General features: G+C 51.2%; 1 protein-coding gene and 2 pseudogenes across 1 annotated transcript; 1 reads left to right on the top strand and 2 right to left on the bottom strand.

Moving 5' to 3' along the window:
- The first annotated feature begins 10,341 nt into the window (after positions 1-10,341).
- On the top strand, positions 10,342-10,761 carry LOC147975274 (uncharacterized). The gene has a single exon (XM_087520340.1). The coding sequence runs from the start codon at positions 10,342-10,344 to the stop codon at positions 10,759-10,761; it is 420 nt and encodes a 139-aa protein (XP_087376466.1).
- Positions 10,762-14,747: 3,986 nt separating this feature from the next.
- LOC147975273 (uncharacterized) lies at positions 14,748-18,206 on the bottom strand (annotated as a pseudogene).
- A 37-nt stretch (positions 18,207-18,243) lies between these two features.
- On the bottom strand, positions 18,244-20,352 carry LOC147975272 (uncharacterized; annotated as a pseudogene).
- Between the last annotated feature and the right edge of the window lie 622 nt (positions 20,353-20,974).

Genomic DNA, 20,974 nt, shown 5'->3' with positions numbered 1-20,974 from the left:
AGGAAATCAAGCGTGCCAGCATGTACACAGCTTACCAGATGGACGAACATAAATTCAAGGTGTGTTCTCTCTTGGGCATGTCGGATTCAGAACCTGAAGACCCGGACAAGGGAAGGAACTACTTCGTGAAGGCCTTGATAAATGAAGGAAAATACTACTGCCAATGCTGCAAATTCGAACGGGACGGGATTGTGTGCTGTCACATACTGAAAATAATGGACATGGTCGTGGTAACGCGATTGCCCCGCCATTTCATACGGCAGCGATGGACTTGGGATGCTGATGATGCGTTGGGGCCACAAACATCAAATGCAGTTTTGGCTGTGCATGATGAGAGACCAGCGGCAACCATGGAAGCTGTGAGGCACGTTGTGTTGACCAAGAACTATACTGAACTAATAGATGAAGCATGCAAGAGTGATGAGACAGCAAGGGTGGCAGAAAAACACAGGAAGGCCCTGAAAAGAGAGCTTGATGAGATCAAAAAGAGGAAGGCTGAAGAAGCCTTACACAGGTTCCCTCGTACCTCAAGTGTGCCTTCGTCCACGGGTCCATCATTTGAAAACTCGGAGGTAGGGTCTAGAACAGCAAACACGCAAACCTAGGTCAGGAACCCGCCCCGTTCTATCACAAAAGGGCGTCCAAAAGGGGTCAGATACAAATCGGGGTTGGAGATTCAAGCAAAACACAAGAAAAAAAAGAAAGGGACGGGCAATCCGTGAGCAACGCTGGAGGATTGTAACTTGGGTGTTGGTGACATTTTTGTAAGGTAGATGGTCTAGATTTTAAAAAATGGGAGAATGACTATTGATGGGCATCAGAAATTGAAAGAGAATGACATGAATCAGTGACTACAATTGCCCCGTGTGTGGTACTAAATCTGACATGTTATTTATACTGAATCTGCCATGTTATTTCTGTCGGCGTCCTGGGAACGGGGGTCCCCGGACTTGCTTGCCTGCAGCCCGCTGCGTGGCTAAGCCAGCAGGCTGTACGGCCCATCTTCATCAACAAGGCATCCAAGACACTCGCGAGGGGCCAAGCCTCGCGAGGAGGACGACACGAGGCCTCCTCTAGAGCGGCCTAGTCAAGCAGGCTCATGAGGAGCGAAGGTATCAAGGCGAGGCGAACCTCACGAGGCTCTCATGACGTGAGCCATGACGATCGACACCAGGCGGGAGCCAGCACGCGCAGCGTCCTTGTTTCCTCTTTGGTGCTAAGGAGGCTAGCGCAGGTGAGGAGTACCGAGGCATCATGCAAAGGTTGCCATTTTGTGCAACAAGACCAAGACCGGAAGGACGGCAAGACAGAGGTCATCGTGGATCCCAAGACGACGTCACCACCAGAGGCTTTCGTAGGTGCAGACCACCTTTTGTCAGGATAGCTTGTACTAGCTGCCCCCTTCAAATTAGCCCGCCGTTGTTGGCTCCCTTCGCGCTCAATATTTGGGAAGTGGACCAGGGCCCCTATAAGTAGGACTATCCACCATCAGGGGCAAGGGGACGGCATCTTAGGTCGCTCTCTAACCCACACAAGTTAGCCATGCACAAGAACACCTCAACTTCAGGAGGCAGTTGTAACGCCCTCGATGCGACTATATCTCCCACGTGTCGAAGCACGACTTAGAGGCATAACCGCATTGAAAGCAATGTCGCAAGTGAGGTAATCTTCACACAACCCATGTAATAAAATAAGGGAAAGAGATACATAGTTGGCTTACAATCGCCACTTCACACAATTACATGAATAAAACATTACATCAACCAGATACAATCAAGGTCCGACTACGGAACCAAAATAAAAGAAGAACCCCAAATGCGACAAAGGTCCCCGATCGACCCCAACTGGGCTCCATTACTGATCAACTTGAACGAAACAACACAAAGGACAAGATCTTCATCGAGCTCCTCCTTGAGCTTGGTTGCGTCACCTGCACGGTCTCATCGGCACCTGCAAGCTGGTTTTGGAAGTATCTGTGAGCCACGGGGACTCAACAATCTCACACCCTCACAATCAAGACTATTTAAGCTTATGGGTAAGGTAAAGGTATGAGGTGGAGCTGCAGCAAGCGACTAGCATATATGGTGGCTAACATACGCAAATGAGAGCGAGAAGAGAAGGCAAAGCACGGTCGATAAAAGTATGATCAAGAAGTGATCCTATAGCAACCTACGTCAAGCATAACTCCAACACCGTGTTCACTTCCCGGACTCCGCCGGAAAGAGACCATCACGGTAACACACGCTGTTGATTCATTTTAATTAAGGTCAACTTCAGGTTTTCTACAACCGGACGTTAACAAATTCCCATCTGCCCATAACCACGGGCACGGCTTTCAAAAGTTCAAATCCCTACAGGGGAGTCCCAACTTAGCCCATCACAAGCTCTCACGGTCAACGAAGGAATAGACCTCCTCCCGAGACGTTTCGATCAGACTTGGTATCTTGGTTCTTCAAGACACTTCGACAGGTTAAAACATGTCCAGCAACACCGCCCGAATGTGCTGACAAATCCCGATAGGAGCTGCACATATCTCGTTCTCAGGGCACACTCAGATGAGACATCCTACGAGTAAAACCAACCCTCAAGTTGCCCCGAGGTGGCCTCGCAGTCTACTCGGTCGGACCAACACTTAGAGGAGCACTGGCCCGGGGGGGGGGGGTTAGAATAATGATGACCCTTGGGCGCGCGACCCCCAAGGGAAAAGAAAAGGCTAGGCGGCGAATGGTAAAACCAATGTTGGGCATTGCTGGAAAAGCTTTAATCAAGGCGAACTATCAAGGGGTTCCCATTATCACCCAACCGCGTAAGGAACGCAAAATCCGGGAACATAACACTGATATGACGGAAACTAGGGCGGCAAGAGTGGAACAAAACACCAGGTATAAGGCCGAGCCTTCCAACCTTTACCAAGTATATAGATGCATTAATTAAATAAGATATATAGTGATATCCCAACAAGTAAACATGTTCCAACAAGGAACAACATCTCCATGTTCCAACAAGGAACAAACTTCAATCTTCACCTGCAACTAACAACGCTATAAGAGGGGCTGAGCAACGCGGTAACATAGCCAAACAACGGTTTGCTAGGACAAGGTGGGTTAGAGGCTTGGTTCAACAACATGGGAGGCATGATAAGCAAGTGGTAGGTATCGCAGCATAGGCATAGCAAAAGAGCGAGCAACTAAGCAAGCCAAGATAGAGGTGATTTCGAGGGTATGATCATCTTGCCTGAAATCCCGCAAGGAAGAAGAACGAGTCCAAGAAGAAGACAAACGGGCGTAGACGAACGGGTCCTCACAAACGCGACGATACCGGAACCAACCCGAAGAAGCAAACACCGGAAAGAAGCACACAACATAGTAAACAACCAACACATGAACATGGTATGATATGCGGGATGCGGGATGTGATGCATATGCATGATTGGACAAGGAATGCATGAACTTGGCCTCAACTTGGAAATCCAAGTGTGCCACTTGAAAGATGAGATGAAATCGCTTGAAATCGATATAAAGATCACCGGAATCGGAGTTACGGTTTGGAAATGGCAAGCAATTCAAATATGGCACCGGTCTACGATATACAGCACGTAGCCATCTAAATGCAACAAGATGAACATGCTAAAGCACCCAAACATGACAAAAAAATACATGGCAGGGATGCATTCATGATGTTTAACAAAATACTAGCACTGAGCTACGGCCAATTCATCCATTAACAGGTTCAAACAAGCATGGCAAAAATGCATATGGTAAACAAATTTCAGACTTAGTGAAATTAACACTAGCCTGGAATCTCAGATCAGGTTGCACACTTTGGAGCATGAAAACTATATGCTACAGAGCCTGAACATGGTAAAGTAAAGCATGGCATGGAGCTACTCAAAGAGCTTAACAAAAGTCCCTTAGTGACCTTGAGCCAAAAGGGATCAGAAAATACAATTGCAAGCATGTGAACATGGCAAAAACATAATCAAATCACAGACTTAGTGAAAACTGGAGCATGCTGAAACAGATATCAAGTAGGCATGTTTACGAGCTCGATGCACTCACTACAGAGCAAGTCATGACAATCTAAGCACACACCCATCAAGAATACATAAAATACAAGCTAGACATGGCAAGAACAATAACATGGCATGCACGGATCAACTACAACATCCTCGGCAAAATTGCTAACAAGTAGACAATCTGCCCAGATTCACGAAATGACAAAAGTAGAGCTCGATTGACTCAAGCTAGGGTGCTCCATAATTGCAAACAAAGACATGGATGGATAGAGCACTACAAGATTAACAAAACATCCTTACTGATCATCCTCAAAAGAGGCACGGATCACTAGGAAACAACATGAACATATGGCATATTGAGATAAACAGGTCAAGGACTTAGTGGAAATGCTAAGTCCCTGAAATCAGCATTACCAAGTGCCTCACTTTGCAAGCTTGTGCTAGTCACCACACACATCACAAAAATACATGGGTTGCACCTCTGGAAAGATGGCAAAACCCTTAACAAAACATATGTAGAGCTCATGGGCATATCATGCACACAATAATCATGGCAAAAATGACAAATATCTAAATGGAGTAGCAGATCTGACAATTATCTCAAGTAGCACTCTTCTAACAGCATTTCGGGCATCAAGATGAGCTCAAATGAAAATGATGCAATGAGATGAAATGATGTACTCTCTGAGGCGAACATTTTGATATGCTATATGCATGAATCGGAGCTATGGATGGAAAGTTACGATGCGATGAACATGTGCATTTGAAACTGGAATCTCAGGACTTAGCCGAAATAACCACCTCCAGATCTAGGGTTTCGTGGCACGGACTTCGAGGATGACCGGAGCTCATCGGGAACGAGGAGGTTGGGGCCGCCGGATCCGGCCGGCTCCTGCCCGGATCTGGCCGGAGGAGAGGCGCACGCCGGCGCGGGCGAACGGCGGCGGTGGTCGCGGGCGTGGCTGCGCCGACGAGGAGAGTGCGGCGGGCGGCGAGGCGCGCTGGTCGGCGGCGAGCCGGCGCGGAGGCGCGGCGCGGAGGAAGAGGCGGGCGGCGTCGGGCGCTGCGGGCGGCGCGCGGCCCGAACGCGCGGAGGAGGGGGCCGGCCTTGGGCCGAGCGGGCCGGTGGGAGGCGCGGGCGGCGGGGCGTCAAGTGGCGCACTCTGATTGGCCGCGGGAGGCGGCGCACTGACGTGGCGGTGCTCCATTGGTCGATGCGATGTGGCGGCGGCGGTGGACGCGTCCGCCGGTGAACGGACATGTCCGGCGGCGCGGAGGGAGGTGAGATCTAGGGTTCATCCGCGAAATGATCCGAAATTTCGGGGAGGGGTGCTCTTTTATAGGTAGAGGGAGCTAGGAGAGTCCAAATGAGGTGCGGTGTTCGGCCACGCGATCGTAATCGAACGACCTAGATGATGGGGAGGGTTTTGGTGGGTTTTGGGCCAAATTGGAGGGGTGTTGGGCTGCAACACACACGAGGCCTTTTCGGTCTCTCGGTTAACCGTTGGAGCATCAAACGAAGTCCAAATGGTACGAAACTTGACAGGTGGTCTACCGGTAGTAAACCAAGGCCGCATGACAAGTCTCGGTCCAATCCGGAAATATTTAATCCCCACACACGAGAAGAAGGTAGAAATGACCACCGGAGGAGAACGGAGCGCCGGAATGCGAAACGGACAACGGGAAAAATGCTCGGATGCATGAGATGAACATGTATGCAAATGAAATGCACATGATGACATGATATGCAATGCATGACACGCAATCAATGACAACGCAACAACAGCGAATAACTGGACGACACCTGGCACATCGGTCTCGGGGCGTTACAGCAGTTCTTCCCCTTGTATTGTTCATCATCAGCCCAAGAGGCAATCCACCACCACCACACTGGAGTAGGGTATTACACCACAACGGTGGCCCGAACCAGTATAAATCCTGTGTCTTTTTGTGTTGCCAGTTCGTCGAGTTCGTCCGCGAGATCTTAGTGAGCTAGGGCGTAGATCGGTGGGAGGAAAAGTCTTCGCGCGCACCCCAGTGTTCGAACCTTAAGGGTTTGCCGGAACCCCACATCCGACATTTGGCACGCCAGGTAGGGGTGCGCTGAGGCTTCCCTTCTATCGATCTGCGCTCCGACGCCACTGCGCTTCGCTCACATGGCAGGCGCCCTACCGCCGACTCCGACGGCCAGCGTCGACGACGGGGCCAGGGGGCTCCGAGCTCTGGCCCCCGCCCTACGGCGGGCGCAGTGGCCGCCCAGGTTCAGGCCGGAGATGCCGTCGCGCTAGGACAGCGCAGCGGACCTGTCGGCTTTCTTGCTGGCGTACGAGGAGGCCGTCCTCGAGGCCAGGGGCGATGGCAAGGTCATGGCCAACTGGCTTTCCATGGCCCTCGCCGGCGAGCCACGCGCCTGGCTGCTCAACCTTCCCAGATCCACGGTGGCATCTTGGGAGGAGCTCCGCGACCTCTTCACTGCTCACTATGCAGTGCCGGCGCACCACGCAGTTGCGGCCCTGCTGGGCGGCTCTCAAGTACCGCTGTCAGACCGCCACGCCAAGCCGTTCCTCCATCAGACGAGGCCACCTCCAGGCATCCCGGGGCTCCCCCAGGTTGGGCCGCGCCAGAGGCCGACCTTACCTTCGGCTCAGAGGATCACCCCGACTCCACCGCCGGCTCCGGAGTGCTTCCGATGCTCTGCATGCCCACCATCTGCAACATGGTCGTCACCAAGACCCTCATCGACGGTGGTGCTGGCCTCAACTTGCTCTCCGTGGAAGCCTTCAACCTTCTCCACGTGCCACTCGAGCGGCTCGGCCTCAGTAAGCCCTTCTCAGGAGTGGGTGGTGGAGCTGCCCACTCCCTAGGACAGATCCGCCTCCCTGTCACCTTCGGCACACGCGACAACTACCGCACCGAGTTGGTGGACTTCGACATCGCTTGCATTGGCCTCCCATACAATGCCATCCTCGGGTACCTGGCTCTCGCTCAGTTCATGGCGGTGACTCACCTAGCCTACAACCTCATGATGATGCCAGGGAGCAAGGGCGTCCTCACCATCAAGGGGGACACTAAGGAGGCCATGACGGCACTCAGGCTCGCCTTCAAAACCGCGGCAGCAGCACAACCCGCCGACGCCGGTGCCCCCGCGGCTAGGGAGGCTGCGCCCAGCAAGAAGAAGCAGCTGTTCACCCAAGACAAGGCGGAAACCAAGGAGGTACCGGTCAGAGAGGACGGGCCTTCAGGAGCCACCTTTACCATAGGAGCCGGTCTCGACTGGGAACAAGAAGAAGCTCTGGTGAGGTTCTTGCACGCGAACAAGGAGATATTCGCGTGGGAGCCAAATCAGCTGGTAGGGGTCCCGAGGGAGGTGATACAGCATCATCTAAGGGTATGCCCCAACACCCCCCCCCCCCCGTGAAGCAGCGAGCGAGACGGCAGTCCACTGAGAAGCATGCCTTCATCGTCCAAGAGACATGCAAGCTGGAAGCGGCAGGTGCCATCCGAGAGGTTCGGTACCCCGAATGGCTGGCGAACCCTATCGTGGTGCCGAAAAAAGGCGGGAAGGAACGGATGTGCGTTGACTTCACCAATCTTAACAAAGTCTGCCCTGAAGACCCATTCCTACTCCCGCGCATCGACCAGATCGTTGACTCCACCACCGAGTGTGACTTGCTGTGCTTCTTGGACGCATTCTCAGGGTATCATCAAATCAAGATGTCGGTGGAAGATGTGAAGACGGCCTTCCTGACACCATGTGGGGTGTAATGCTACACCTGCATGCCCTTCGGGCTGCGCAACGCGGGCGCGACCTTTCAGCGGTTGATGCACATCGCTCTTGGGCGGCAGCTCGGGAGAAACAAGAGGCTTACGTCGATGACACAGTGGTCAAGTCTCGTGAGGCAAGGACGTTGATTCAAGACTTGGAGGAGACCTTCGAGAGCCTGCGCCAAGTGAACTTAAGGCTCAACCCGGAGAAGTGCGTGTTCAGTGTCCCCTCCGGCAAGCTGCTGGGATTCCTTGTATCCCACAGGGGGATCGAGATGAACCCAGAGAAGGTCAAGGCTATCGAGGACATGAGCCCGCCGCAGACCCTCAAAGAGATGCAGAAGCTAGCAGGACGGGTGACCGCGTTAGGGCATTTCATCTCCAAACTGGGAGAGCACGCCTTATCATTCTTCAAGCTCATGAAGAGGAATGGCCCGTTCGAGTGGAACCCAGAGGCCAACCGGGCCTTACAAGACCTCAAGAAATACCTTACTAGCCCCCCAGTGATGGTGGCACCGTGGCCCCTCGAGCCCCTGGTACTCTACCTTGCTGCCACCCCGTACTCCGCCAGTGCAGCGTTGGTGGCGGTTCGGGAGGAGCGCCAAGTCAAGGGCGCGCCCTGCCAGGCCAAGGCTGAAGTAGCGCGGGGCCAGGAAGGCGCAGCAAAGGCATCAGCGGTGGAAGGCCAAGCTCAGCAGGGCGGCGCCGCAGAAGCTCCTGAGGACACCAGGGTCTTAGGGACCCTTCCACCTTAGGATATGTCCCGATCTCCACATGACCCGAGCCTCGACAGCATGCCAACCCTCGTCGAACACCCAGTGTACTTTGTCAGCACCGTACTACGAGATGCGAGAGCATGCTACCCCATGCCCCAGAAGCTCCTGCTCGCACTCCTGGTGGCCTGACACAAGCTGCGACACTACTTCCAGGGCCACCCCATCAAAGTCGTCTCAGCCTACCCACTAGAAAGGATACTTAGGAGCCCTAACTCAGCCGGAAGGGTTGCAGAGTGGAACATCGAGTTGCAAGCATTTCAGTTGGAGTTCAGCACTACCAGGGTCATCAAGGGGGCCGCACTCGCTGACTTTGTGGAAGAATGGACGGATGCCTCGACACTTGAGGAAGGAGAAGACCGGTCCACCTCCCCGGGAAGTGAGGCTCCGGATGGTTGGGTCATGTATTTTGATGGCGCCTTTGCACACCAGGGCGCGGGGGCTGGAGCAGTGCTAATCTCGCCCACCCAGGACAAGCTCTACTACGCCGTGCAACTCTGCTTTTAGCACGGCGAGAAGGTCTCCAACAACATCGCGGAGTACGAAGGCCTCATAGCTCGCCTGAAGGCTGCAGCGGCCCTAGGGGTGAAGCGCCTCACTGCCAGAGGCGACTCACAACTCCTCGTCAACTTCTCCAACAAGGTGTACGAGCCGAAGGACGAGCACATGGAGGCCTACCTCACAGAGGTGCGCAAGATGGAGAAATAGTTCTCGGGCCTGGAGCTGCAGCACGTACCCCGAGGTACCAACAAGGAAGCCGACGACATCACCCAGAGAGCATCCAAGTGGCAACCACAGGAGCCGGGCATCTTTGAGGAGCGGCTCTTCAAGCCATCAGCTGCGCCACCTCTTTCAAGCACGACCCAACCTCGGGAGGAGCTCCCCCAGCCTCCGGCCACAGGAGCCCCGACTTGTGGACCGACCTCCGGGGCTCGGCTGCTCTTTGCGCTCGAGCATCAGGAGGAATGCTGGACCAAGGAATTCAAAGAGTACTTAACGCACGGGACGTTGCCGGAAAAGGAAGAGGAGGCGGAGCGTGTGGCCCGACAAGCCACGGAATACTATATCCAAGACGGCGAGTTATATAGGAAATGACTGAACGATGTCACACTGCGCTGCATATCCAGCGACTAAGGAAGGGAGTTGCTGATTGACATACACGGCGGGGACTGCGGACACCACTCGTCATCACGGACCCTCGTCGGCAAGGTGTTCCGCAGTGGATTCTACTGGCCTACAACACTCAACGACGCAGCCGAGCTGGTGAAGTCTTGCGAAGCCTGCCAATTCCACGCCAAGCAAATCCATCAACCAGCTCAGGGCCTTCAAACTATCCCGCTCACATGGCCGTTCGCGGTTTGGGGGTTGGATATCCTAGGGCCGTTCCCTCGGGCGCCAGGGGGCTACCGTTACCTCTACGTCACCATCGACAAGTTCACCAAGTGGGCGGAAGTGGAAGCCGTCCGTACCATCCCGGCCGGCTCTGCTGTCAAGTTCATCAAGGGCCTCGTGAGCTGCTTCGGGGTCCCCAACTGTATCATCACAGATAACGGTTCGCAGTTTACTAGCAACCTCTTCAAAACCTATTGTGCTAACCTTGGAACGCAGATCTGCTACGCTTCGGTGGCCCACCCCAGGAGCAATGGCTAGGCCGAACGTGCTAACGCGGAGGTCCTGAGGGGCCTCAAGACCAGGACCTTCAAGAAGAAGTTGGAGGCCTGCAGCAGGGGCTGGCACGACGAGCTCCAGTCCGTACTATGGTCCATCTGGACCACCGCCACCAAGCCAATGGGAGAGACTCCATTCTTCCTCGTGTATGGAGCCGAAGCGTTCCTCCCTCACGAGGTTAAGTATCGCTCCGCACAGGTCCTGGCATTCGACAAAATGCGGCAGGAAGCCACGCGGGGAATGGACCTCGTGTTAGTGGAGGAACATCGCCGCGGAGCTGCGCTGCAGGCGATGAGGTACCAGCAAGCACTGCGGCGATACCACTGCCGCAACATCCCGTCTAGGACACTCGAGATGGGAGACCTAGTCCTGAGGCGGGTCCTCTCTAGGGAAGGGCTGCCTAAGCTTTCACCAATGTGGGAGGGCTCGTTCAAGGTCGTCCACATCTCCAGGCCTGGCGCCGTGCGCCTGGAGACACAAGACGGAGTACCAGTCCAAAACGCCTGGAACATTCAGCACCTCCGGAGGTTTTACCCATAAAGCAAGGCCCAGAGCCTGAGAAGCAAGACCCAGAGCCTGTGAAGCAAGGCCCAGAGCCTGAGAAGCAAGGCCCAAAGCCTGTGAAGCAAGGACTAGAGCCTGAGAAGAAAGGCCCAGAGCCTGTGAAGAAGGCCCGATGCCTGTGAAGAATCGCCGCCCGTGACACTCTCACATAATAATGAGTTGGGGCTGTACACACCCCGGAGTCTCAGGGGTGCCGGCCTCAGGCCCTGGGGCTCCCGCCTACGCCTAGTGGACAACACTTAGCTCCACGCTGGTGAGAAGACTTGAAGACTAGATTAGGTGCCGGACGCGGCTTTTCATTTTCTTTTCGTATTTGGCTCCCTTTTCCTTAATCGAAATTTGCTTTTGGCATTTCTTGCTGAGTTGACCCTCTCGCTTCTTGCTGCGTTTTTCCGGCTCGGGTTATCTCGTGTTCTCTCTCTCGCATGCCTCATGAGGGGGCTGGGCAGGTGCCCTCGCAAGCATTTTCTCCCTTCTCTGCCTTCTCGCGAGCCACCCTCGTTCAAGCCCAAAAGCTGGCGTGCCTCTCCTAGTCCGTGCCCCTCGGGTACCGCGATACAAGGCGTCAGGCCAGGACCAGGGCAAACAACAAATCTTTTAACGCAATTTCTAACGAGCTTTCGCAGTTCCCCAGCAGATGCAGGCCACCAAGGCAAGATGGGCACAAGAAAATGAGCACCTCGTGAGGAAGAGGGCATCTCGGATATACCAGGTCAAGTCATCTTTGCATGAAATAACAACACAACACGCACAGTGCCACAATCGAGGAACCATAGTTCGATACACGTCCCCTTGGGCCCAAACTGGTTACATTCTTGATGCAGGAAAAAGAGTAAAACAAAAGCAGCGTCACAGCAATCTGCGGAGGCAGGCCACTAGCGGCACCCCGAACCTAGCCAGATCCTTCTTCGCGCTTCACGGAGGCGGCGGGGCGGCTGGTCGTGGCCACTTCTGCTGGAGCTGTCACTGGAGGAAGAGCCGCTGTAGCGGGACAAGACGCATCCGCCCCCAAGGGCAGGCTCGCCCCCATCCTCGTCGCGACCGTCCCCGAGGCCGAGCACCTCCTCACCATCGTTTGTCTCGGGGAAGCACCCGACGCAGCGACCATCTTACCCAAACACCCTCAGGAAGAGGGTTGATTCACCATCGTACTTGAAGTGGAGGGCGCACCGCCGACCCAACACGCACGCGCGAGCGAACGTCTGCCAACCATGGGCCAGGGCTATGTTGCCCGCGGCAGAAGTCGCGACTGCAACCCAAGAGGCCTTGCTGCAACAACCATCCGCCTGCAGCCAGAGTCCGCCTGGATCGGAGGCCGGCAGCTCGTTGGCGAAGAAGCACGGAAGTTGGAGCCAGTTGCCGGCCGGGTTCTCCGACCAGACGACAAACTCCGGCGACACTTCCACCGTGTGGAAGCGCAGACGGGGGGGGGGGGGGGCACCAAAGCACGCCTCCCCTCGTCAGATGGATCGCCGTGGCTGGGACGACCCACTCCGCGTGCCGTGGCGCCACTCCGAAAGTAGGCCGCGACAGGGGACGCGGTGTGCTTGCGCGGACGGCCACGCCCGCGCTTGGGCACCGATGAGCCAGGTCCCTCGCGAGGGGCCTTTCCCTTCTCGGCGGCGGAGAACTTCCTCCCTGGCGCCATTGGTGGCACAGCGAGCGACGAATCGAGGAAGAAGAAGCTAAGAGTGGAGCGAGGAAGAAGAAGCAGCAAGCGAGGAAGAGATGGGCGACGGGGGCTCCGCCCCCACCCCATTTATAGCAAAAGAAGGCCAACCAGCACCTCCCACGACCACAGGTAATGATGGTTTCCCTTGCATGTCGCAGTGACTCGTCAAGTCGTGAAGTCGCCGAGGCAGCGTAGGGAAGCAGAGATGCCCATGACCAATCAACCGCCACGCGTCAACCAAGGCCGTAGGCTTTGGGGGCCTGTGGCGCTCCGTACTTAGCCCTTGGCTTCGTCGCGAAGCCAAGCCCGAGCGCACCTTGGGCCCGGGGGCTACTGTCGGCTTCGTGGGAACGGGGGTCCCCGGACTTGCCTACCTGCGGCCCGCAGCATGGCTAAGCCAGCAGGCCGTATGGCCCATCTTCATCAACAAGGCATCCAAGACCCTCGTGAGGGGCCAAGCCTCGTGAGGAGGACGACACGAGGCCTCCTTTGGAGCGTCCTAGTCAAGCAGGCTCACGAGGAGCGGAGGTATCAAGGTGAGGCGAACCTCACGAGGCTCTCGTGACGTGAGCCATGATGATCGACACCAGGCGGGTGCCAGCATGCGCAGCGTCCTTGTTTCCTCTTTGGTGCTAAGGAGGCTAGCGCAGGCGAGGAGTACCGAGGCATCAGGCAAAGGTTGCCATTTTGGTGCAACAAGACCAAGACCGGAAGGACGGCAAGACGGAGGTCATCATGGAGCCCAATACGGCGTCACCACCAGAACCTTTCGCAGGCGCAGACCACCTTTTGTCAGGATAGCTCGTACTAGCTGTCCCCCTTCAAATTAGCCCGCCGTCGTTGGCTCCCTTCCCGCTCAATATTTGGGAAGAGGACCAGGCCCCCTATAAGTAGGACTAGCCACCATCAGGGGCAAGGGGACGACATCTTAAATCGCTCTCTCAGCCACACAAGTTAGCCACGCACAAGAACACCTCAACTTCAGGAGGCAGTTCTTCCCCTTCTATTATTCATCATCAGCCCAAGAGGCAATCCACCACCACACTGGAGTAGGGTGTTACACCACAACAGTGGCCCGAACCAGTATAAATCCTGTGTCTTTCTGTTTTGCGAGTTCATCGAGTTCGTCCGCGAGATCTTAGCGAGCTAGGGCATAGATCGGTGGGAGGAAAAGACTTCGTGCGCACCCCAGTGTTCGAACCTTAAGGGTTTGTCGGAACCCCACATCTGACAATTCCTATTGAATCTGCCATGTTATTTCTACTAAATCCGCCATCATGTAGATATCTGTTTTCAGTCAACGCATTTTATTCCACACATATTGTATTGTATGCATACTATGAAAAACCTAGTTGAAATGATCACATGCAAAAAACACAAGGCAACGGTTGCTTATGAACTACCATGCTAACCAATACAGTTAGTAATGCAAAAAACCCAAAAAGCCAAAAAAACAGAATGATTACTTACACTAACCGTGTTGATCAACTATATTTGCCATGTTTTCAGGCATCATAGACACATTCAGACACCCAACTGGCGCTACCAACCACAAACACATAACAGTGCTGAAACATAAACGTAGCTGCTGTCACACCTAAGTAGGTTCACATCCACACATATATTACAAAATATTCAAATGTCACTCACACGCCACCACTATATACTAGGCTCCGGGGGGATGCATTCATAACATAGTGCACAGACATATTTTTAAAACAAAAAGTTGATACCTTACATTCCTCAGCCACAGAATGTAAGGTAGGCGTGTGGTATGGAGCACCACTTGATCACTTGTACTTCTTGTTGGCTTTTTCGATAACTTCCTCTATGAACTCTCATGCATTGGCCCACGTGTTGAAATCTTCATTCATCAACCAATTCCATGTGTATATTTTGCGGAGCTCAACGACCACTGCAGCTGTGACGATAGGGACCCATCGGCCTTCCCACTTTGCAAGGTATTCCAACATGTGAAAGCCACAGTCATGCCTATAAAGAAAAGAATCAGATCAGTTCAAGAGAATAGAAAAAATCATAAACTTCAATGCAGAGGTGACAAAAAGTTTTAGGACTCATGTGGAGGACACATGAAAAAAGATAGTAATTACCGGTTTCCTTGCTTCGTAGTCGCGACATACTCGATGGGGAAATGATCGATCTGGACCCTTGAAGTTTCGTAGTGACAGTTCCATGTCTCTGAGGTTGTTGATGAAGAATTCAGCATGCGTAGTAAGATCTGCATCGGCTTCTGAACGCATTGAATCAAGCACCTCAAAACGTTGGTTCTTCAGGTCAAGGCAAATCGCATAGTGGTGACCACACTTGTCATGTGGGTCATGTGGTGAAAGCTCTTGGAACATGGGAAATAATACCTGCAAGTAAAAAATAAGAGGGAAAGAAAAGTAGAGTTCAAATAAAAAACATCAAATGATGTTGTAGGAAAAATGATTTGAAAAGATATTGCCAGATGCAGTAAGAGGTACATGAATGACAAAGCAACAAGTATCCAGAAATGCGCCCACAGAGAATGTATATTTTCCATGTGTAATTAAAAGAAGTTGCCAATTATTTTAATTGAAGTTGCCACATAAGTTGCATTAAAAAAGTAGGCAAACTTATTTTACATGGCAGCTGTTGCCACATGAAACATCTGTCACAAAATAGTATGTAGCCCACATGTGAAGCATAGCTACTGACAAAACATAGCATGGGACAAAAATATGTGCAAACAAGAAGGGAACACTCACACATTTCTTCAGTGTGAGCTTGAATTCACCATGAGCAGCAAAATGCTTCCTCGGGATTTTATGGTGGAAGTCACCATCCCATATTTTGCAGGTCACACTATATTGCATGATTGCCTTGTCGGGACAAATATCCATATGCCTGTTGATGAAGTCAATCCCACACGCAACTACATTCTTCGACATTTTACCAAGTGGCCTCATAGACTCGGCAAGATCACCCAGGTTGATGTACGTCGCATCACATTGTATGATTTTGGTTCTGTCCAAACATGAGCTGTATGAAAATGATATAACATGAAAGAATCATGTCTACTAAAATAAATAAAAAATAAAATGTAAACAAAGCATGGCTGGGATAGCAAAGGAAAAATAAGAGAAAAGCAAGTGAGGGGTTATGTGGTGTGGACGTTACGCTTTCAACTCCTTCATGTACTTGCCGTTGGACCTCGCATTTCCAAAACGCTTGACAATATCATACAGATGATTCTGCTCCTTTGTGGCCTTGACTTCGGGCTCATAGTCATCCACGGGTGGTGCGTAAACTACCCTATGCTGCCTCGCAGATCCAGGGGTGGCACTTCTAACGGTATCCTCAGATACCGACTCAGCAGGCACGTTAGAACTTGATTGCCCCTGACCCCATGAGGACCTCCTCTTCAATGCTTCCTCCTCAATCATGCGGTAAGCTTCATTAAGTGACGGTGAAAACTCCTCAGGGGTGGCTGCAAGGATCAAACAGCAGGTTAGAATACTTGGAAACAAAACAAGTTTATTGTGAAAAAGGATGCAGAATATGAAACATAGGTGCAAAAATAGTGAGTTGCCATGTGGAGACAACTCCAGTTGCCATGTGTACTGCAATGTAGTTGCCATGTGGCAACAACTGTAGTTGCCAAGTACATTGATTTGAAGTTTCCATGTTGCAGCAACTCCAGTTTCCATGTGCTTGGCGAATGGAATTCAACATGGCAACAACTTTAGGTGCAATGTTGCAGCAACTCCAGTTGCCATGTGTATCTCATGAGATTTGCCATCACCAGTAAGAAACCAGAAAAGCTTGTGACAAACGCCGGACTAAAAAAATGTAGAAACAAATGATAAACACAAAAAAATGTACCTTGCACTATCGGCTCTGCAAACTTCACAGCCTTCCCGCCGTTAGCCATTAGCTGCGCCATCATTGGGGCCATGCCTGCCGGGAAAGCAAAGGCAATAGACACATCATCTTGCACCACTGGTTCATCTTGAGTGCGATCGATGCCAAGGCTACAGCTCGGTGGGGTGAAGGCCATTGGGTGACTCTCCACCCTACCAGCCGTATCATGAACAAATTGCTTCACAGAACCCAGGGGTGACAGATCAACAAACATTTCTGCCTCGTCTGCTGCAGTATCATCAGGCTTATTAGTAGGGCAGGGTGTGCTCTAGGCGGTCTCAATTGCAACTTTCTTGCCAATCTTCTTGTTTGGGCTATATGGGACACCAATGTTGATTGGGAGCTTAGAAGTGCGCAGATTTAAGCTGGGGTTCTCCACGGCACTGAAAGGCGCACTCTGCTCCGGACGTTCACCTCTGTCAGTCATGCATGGCTTGCCACCTGTGTCAGTTGTACTCCGGACTTCCGTTTTCTCCATAACATTGCTTTTGGCAGGAGGTGGGAATAGTGTGGAAGCAGGCACATAACCAGAGTCATCTCTGCTGCTCCTGGCTAGATCTGGTGCATTGGGTATGGCTGCAGGATGCTTGCGGGGGCTATGATGCCTAGGTGGAAGACCAGCTCGCGCAATGGTCGCCGTAGCAACCTCTGGACCACCAGAAGCTGGAGCTGTTGTGCCATGATTCTCACCTATGGATGGCATCTCATTATGAATTGTGGCCGCAGCCCCTTCTTTTGTGGGTGCAGAAGTACCAGCAGCCACACGCTTGGAATCCTTATCAGATGAGCGGGAATCTTCCTTGCTTAGGTTGATCTCGGGAGTGTCCACTTCAACACTTGCTGATCGGGTGGCATTGGTCGCAACAGCATCCCTCATTGCCAGCAAAGTGGGCAATATCTCAGCAGTCCTGGCAGATACTGACTCATCACTCCCAGATGTACGAATGCATGTTGTTGTAGCCTACACATCTGCAACCGGCGGAGATGGTCGTCCGATTGCATCAGAGCTAGTGGGAATAGTTGATGGTGCAGCAGCAGTTTTGTCAGCTAGAGCCTCATGATCATCTGAGTTGCCACTTGTTGACAGCTTGGAATGAATGCGTTTGAGTGGGTCTTTAGGGTTCTGTTTGGTTACGCGTGTAGTAGTCTTCTTCACCTTGCAAGAAAGCACATGGAAGAGTAAAAATTTGAACAAAATAGTTGCCATGGTAGTCATCTTAAAAATGAAAAATGTGTGATGTGCGAGAGCTTCCATTTGAGAACAAGGTATGGATGAGCACACATGACAATGTAGGTGGTGGAAGCCAGTGGAAAGCTGCTAGTTGCCATATAAGTGGAAAAGGAATTGCCATGTGGTATAGTTAGCAGTTGCCATGCAGAACAAGTAGGAGTTGCCATGCAACAAAAAGTAAGATCATGAGAAAATATGAGTTGCCATGTGGGACTGATGGCAGTAGCCCATGTGGCAAGCTGGACAACTACATTGAAAAGCAGACGGTAGTTGCCGCATAAATGTATCAACTAAAAAAGTTGTGTATGATCTAGAATGCATCAAGCAAAAAAATAGCACTATGACAATGAATAAACAGGGAGAACCTACTTCTTGATTGTCTTCCTCAAGTCTTTCAACATGACAGGATCCTCGGTGTTGACGTGAACGTACAAGGAGACGACCTAGTGGAAGTGGTGTCACCAGCAGTGGGAGCACCCTTGTTCAATCGGGCAGAAACACAGGTTGGCGTTGGTGCTTGTTTCTTCTTACCTGCTTGTCCACCAGGTGTAGCCTCACTGCACATAGAAAAAATGGCAAAAAAGGGTACCAAGTGTGAGACACAAAAATCATGCCACGCTTAGAAAACAATGAAAAAAGAGTTGGTCTGTTAAAAAGGAGGGACAAACAAAACACTAAAATAGATGTCAAACCTCCTCCCAGCAGCTACGGGATCGGTCCTAGGCCTCTTGACAATAGAGCCCTGCCCAACATCCTCTGGAGCCCTGCCCCTCTTTGAAGGCGACACCCCCGTGTCTCTCACAACTGTCTGTTCAATGACTTTCTCTGGTGGGGGGACATTTGGTGCAGCCTTGTCCTTCTTACCACCTACACGAACTTCAACATGTTCATCGTCATCGGTTTCATGTTGCACATTCTCCATGTCATCGTAGTTGTCCTTGTCGAGACCAACATCTCCATCCAGTTCATCTTGCGTGTCGGGGAGCTCCTTGAGCTGTTGTAGTCGTACCGGCCATGACAACCAGTTGTTCGATGCGTCTGTTCTGCAACAAATGGTGTGAACCGCCTCACAACCGCATCGCTGTCAGATCCATTAAGTGCAGTCCACCCCTCAACCAACCTTCCGAGCAAGCTGGTCATGCCGGAAGCAAACTTTCCAACTAGATGCCCAACAGGTGCCCTCGCTTGAGCACACAACAAAAAGTAGCAATAAACAAACATATTAGAGTCACGTGCGTAGGAACAAATAAACCAAAACAACCATAGAGATATATCAAAAAATGAAAGAGAAAAACAATTTCAAAAAACAAAACAAACATCCTTGATTACCTTAGCAGGACAAGATGGAGCTGAATGCACATCCATCCACTTTCCAAAGTTTTGAGGCCCACCAAACACGCTGTAGTCTATAGCATGCTTGGCCATCAGCTGGAAAACAACAAAAACAACTAAGATGTAAGAGAAAAAAAATAAAGGAGCAGTGACTAACAATTCATGTATTGCAAAAAAGAGGGGAACAAAAGAAGTTTTGACACGGGTGGCGGAGTTGCCGTGTGGGGTCAGACATGGGTGCCATGCGCAGACATCCATGGCTAACAACGTATTTATCTCTTGTTAGCCACAGATGGTTGCCGTATGGGAATTTTTTCATATGTTATCCAACATCGAAATTGAAGAATGCCGTGCAAGAAAGGAGGCAGAACTGACATGCAGTTTCCCATATTTCGTATCAGTTATCCTGTTTGCGGCAAGCACAGCCTTGACAGCATCGTACGTCCATGCAGAGACATCAAACTTATGTGGAGGCGGCGATCCTGCTATCCCAGTAAAGTCGACGGTGGACAGATCAAGACGATCAACGTACATGAGCTGGTATACACAATTGAAAATAAAAGTATGTCAGTTGCCATCATGCTATGTTAAAAAAGAAGCTAATGTAGAGTCCTTCAGTCATCAAGTTGAAGGGAAAATGGAGGGAAAAGATTTGCCATCTATCTGTGTTAGTTGCCATCATGCTGTGCTGGCAGTTGCCATCTTGTTATGCTGGTAGTTGCCACAAGCTCAACATCATGGTTGCCATGCAGATTGTATAAATAGAGAGTGGATGTATGGAATGAACACTTTTTTTGTGTTGTTGAAAAATGCTATTGCCTTGTAGGTAGCAACCGCAGATGCCATGGATCAAACAGAAGTCACTTTCACATGTAAACAATTCACATAAACAATGAAAAACAAAGGGTTTCCATGCATGATCTTGTACGGTTCACACTTATCAACAGCTGCCATGTTGATTTGGGGAAGCATTCAACCGTGGTAAGAGTATTTGCCAAAGAGTAGGAAAAAAGTACCATCAAGTGCAAGCGACAGCCCTTCTGGTACATCTTGTTTGAGAATGCATCATGCAGGAAGTCCGCAATGAATTTACACCAATTCATGTTCTTCACGCCTTTCAGCTTTGCCTGCACAACACAATTTCAGGACAAAAAGTTGTCGCATCAGCATTCAAATGAAAGCATCAAAAAACTGGCAGTGACTAGCCTCCAGATCACATCAAAATCAAAAGATTGAATGAAGAAAGAAGTAGAGAGGGAGCATTCACCAGGATGGGGAAGCACTTGTTGCTTGGGCGAAGAGATGTGGTAGGCGCAAAAATAGCTGAGATCAGGTACATGAGGAGCTTCATCTTAAAAACCTCGCCATGGGTTTTCATGCCCTCCAACGAAGTTGCCAACACAGTCGTATTCGGCATGGATGCCATCCCAGGAAACAAACGGGCGAACAAGGCTTCCTCGATCTTATTATTCACCTCATACAGGACTTTGATTTCTCCACGGGGCACACCCTGATAACCCACAACTATAGGGGATCGCAACAGTTTTCGAGGGTAGAGTATTCAACCCAAATTTATTGATTCGACACAAGGGGAGCCAAAGAATATTCTCAAGTATTAGCAGCTGAGTTGTCAATTCAACCACACCTGGAAACTTAGTATCTGCAGCAAAGTGTTTAGTAGCAGAGTAATATGATAGTAGTGGTAATGGTAGCAAAGGTAATGATAGCAAAAGTAATATTTTTGGTGTTTTGTAGTGATGGTGATAATAGCAACGGAAAAGTAAATAAGCGAAGAACAATATATGGAAAGCTCGTAGGCAATGGATCGGTGATAGAGAATTACGCCGGATGTGGTTCATCATGTAACAGTCATAACATAGGGTGATACAGAACTAGCTCCAATTCATCAATATAATGTAGGCATGTATTCCGAATATAGTCATACGTGCTTATGGAAAAGAACTTTCATGACATCTTTTGTCCTACCCTCCCGTGGCAGCGGGGTCCTAGTGGAAACTAAGGGATATTAAGGCCTCCTTTTAATAGAG

The sequence above is a fragment of the Triticum urartu genome, chromosome 4A (genome assembly GCF_056163025.1).
Source record: "Triticum urartu cultivar PI428250 chromosome 4A, HENAU_Tu73, whole genome shotgun sequence".
Taxonomy (NCBI): domain Eukaryota; kingdom Viridiplantae; phylum Streptophyta; class Magnoliopsida; order Poales; family Poaceae; genus Triticum; species Triticum urartu.
Note: the sequence above shows the minus strand (reverse complement) of the source record. Positions and strands in the feature narration are given on the sequence as shown.

Excerpts from the sequence above, each read along its gene's own strand:
- LOC147975274 (XM_087520340.1), top strand. The coding sequence starts at position 10,342 with ATGGGAGAGACTCCATTCTTCCTCGTGTATGGAGCCGAAGCGTTCCTC.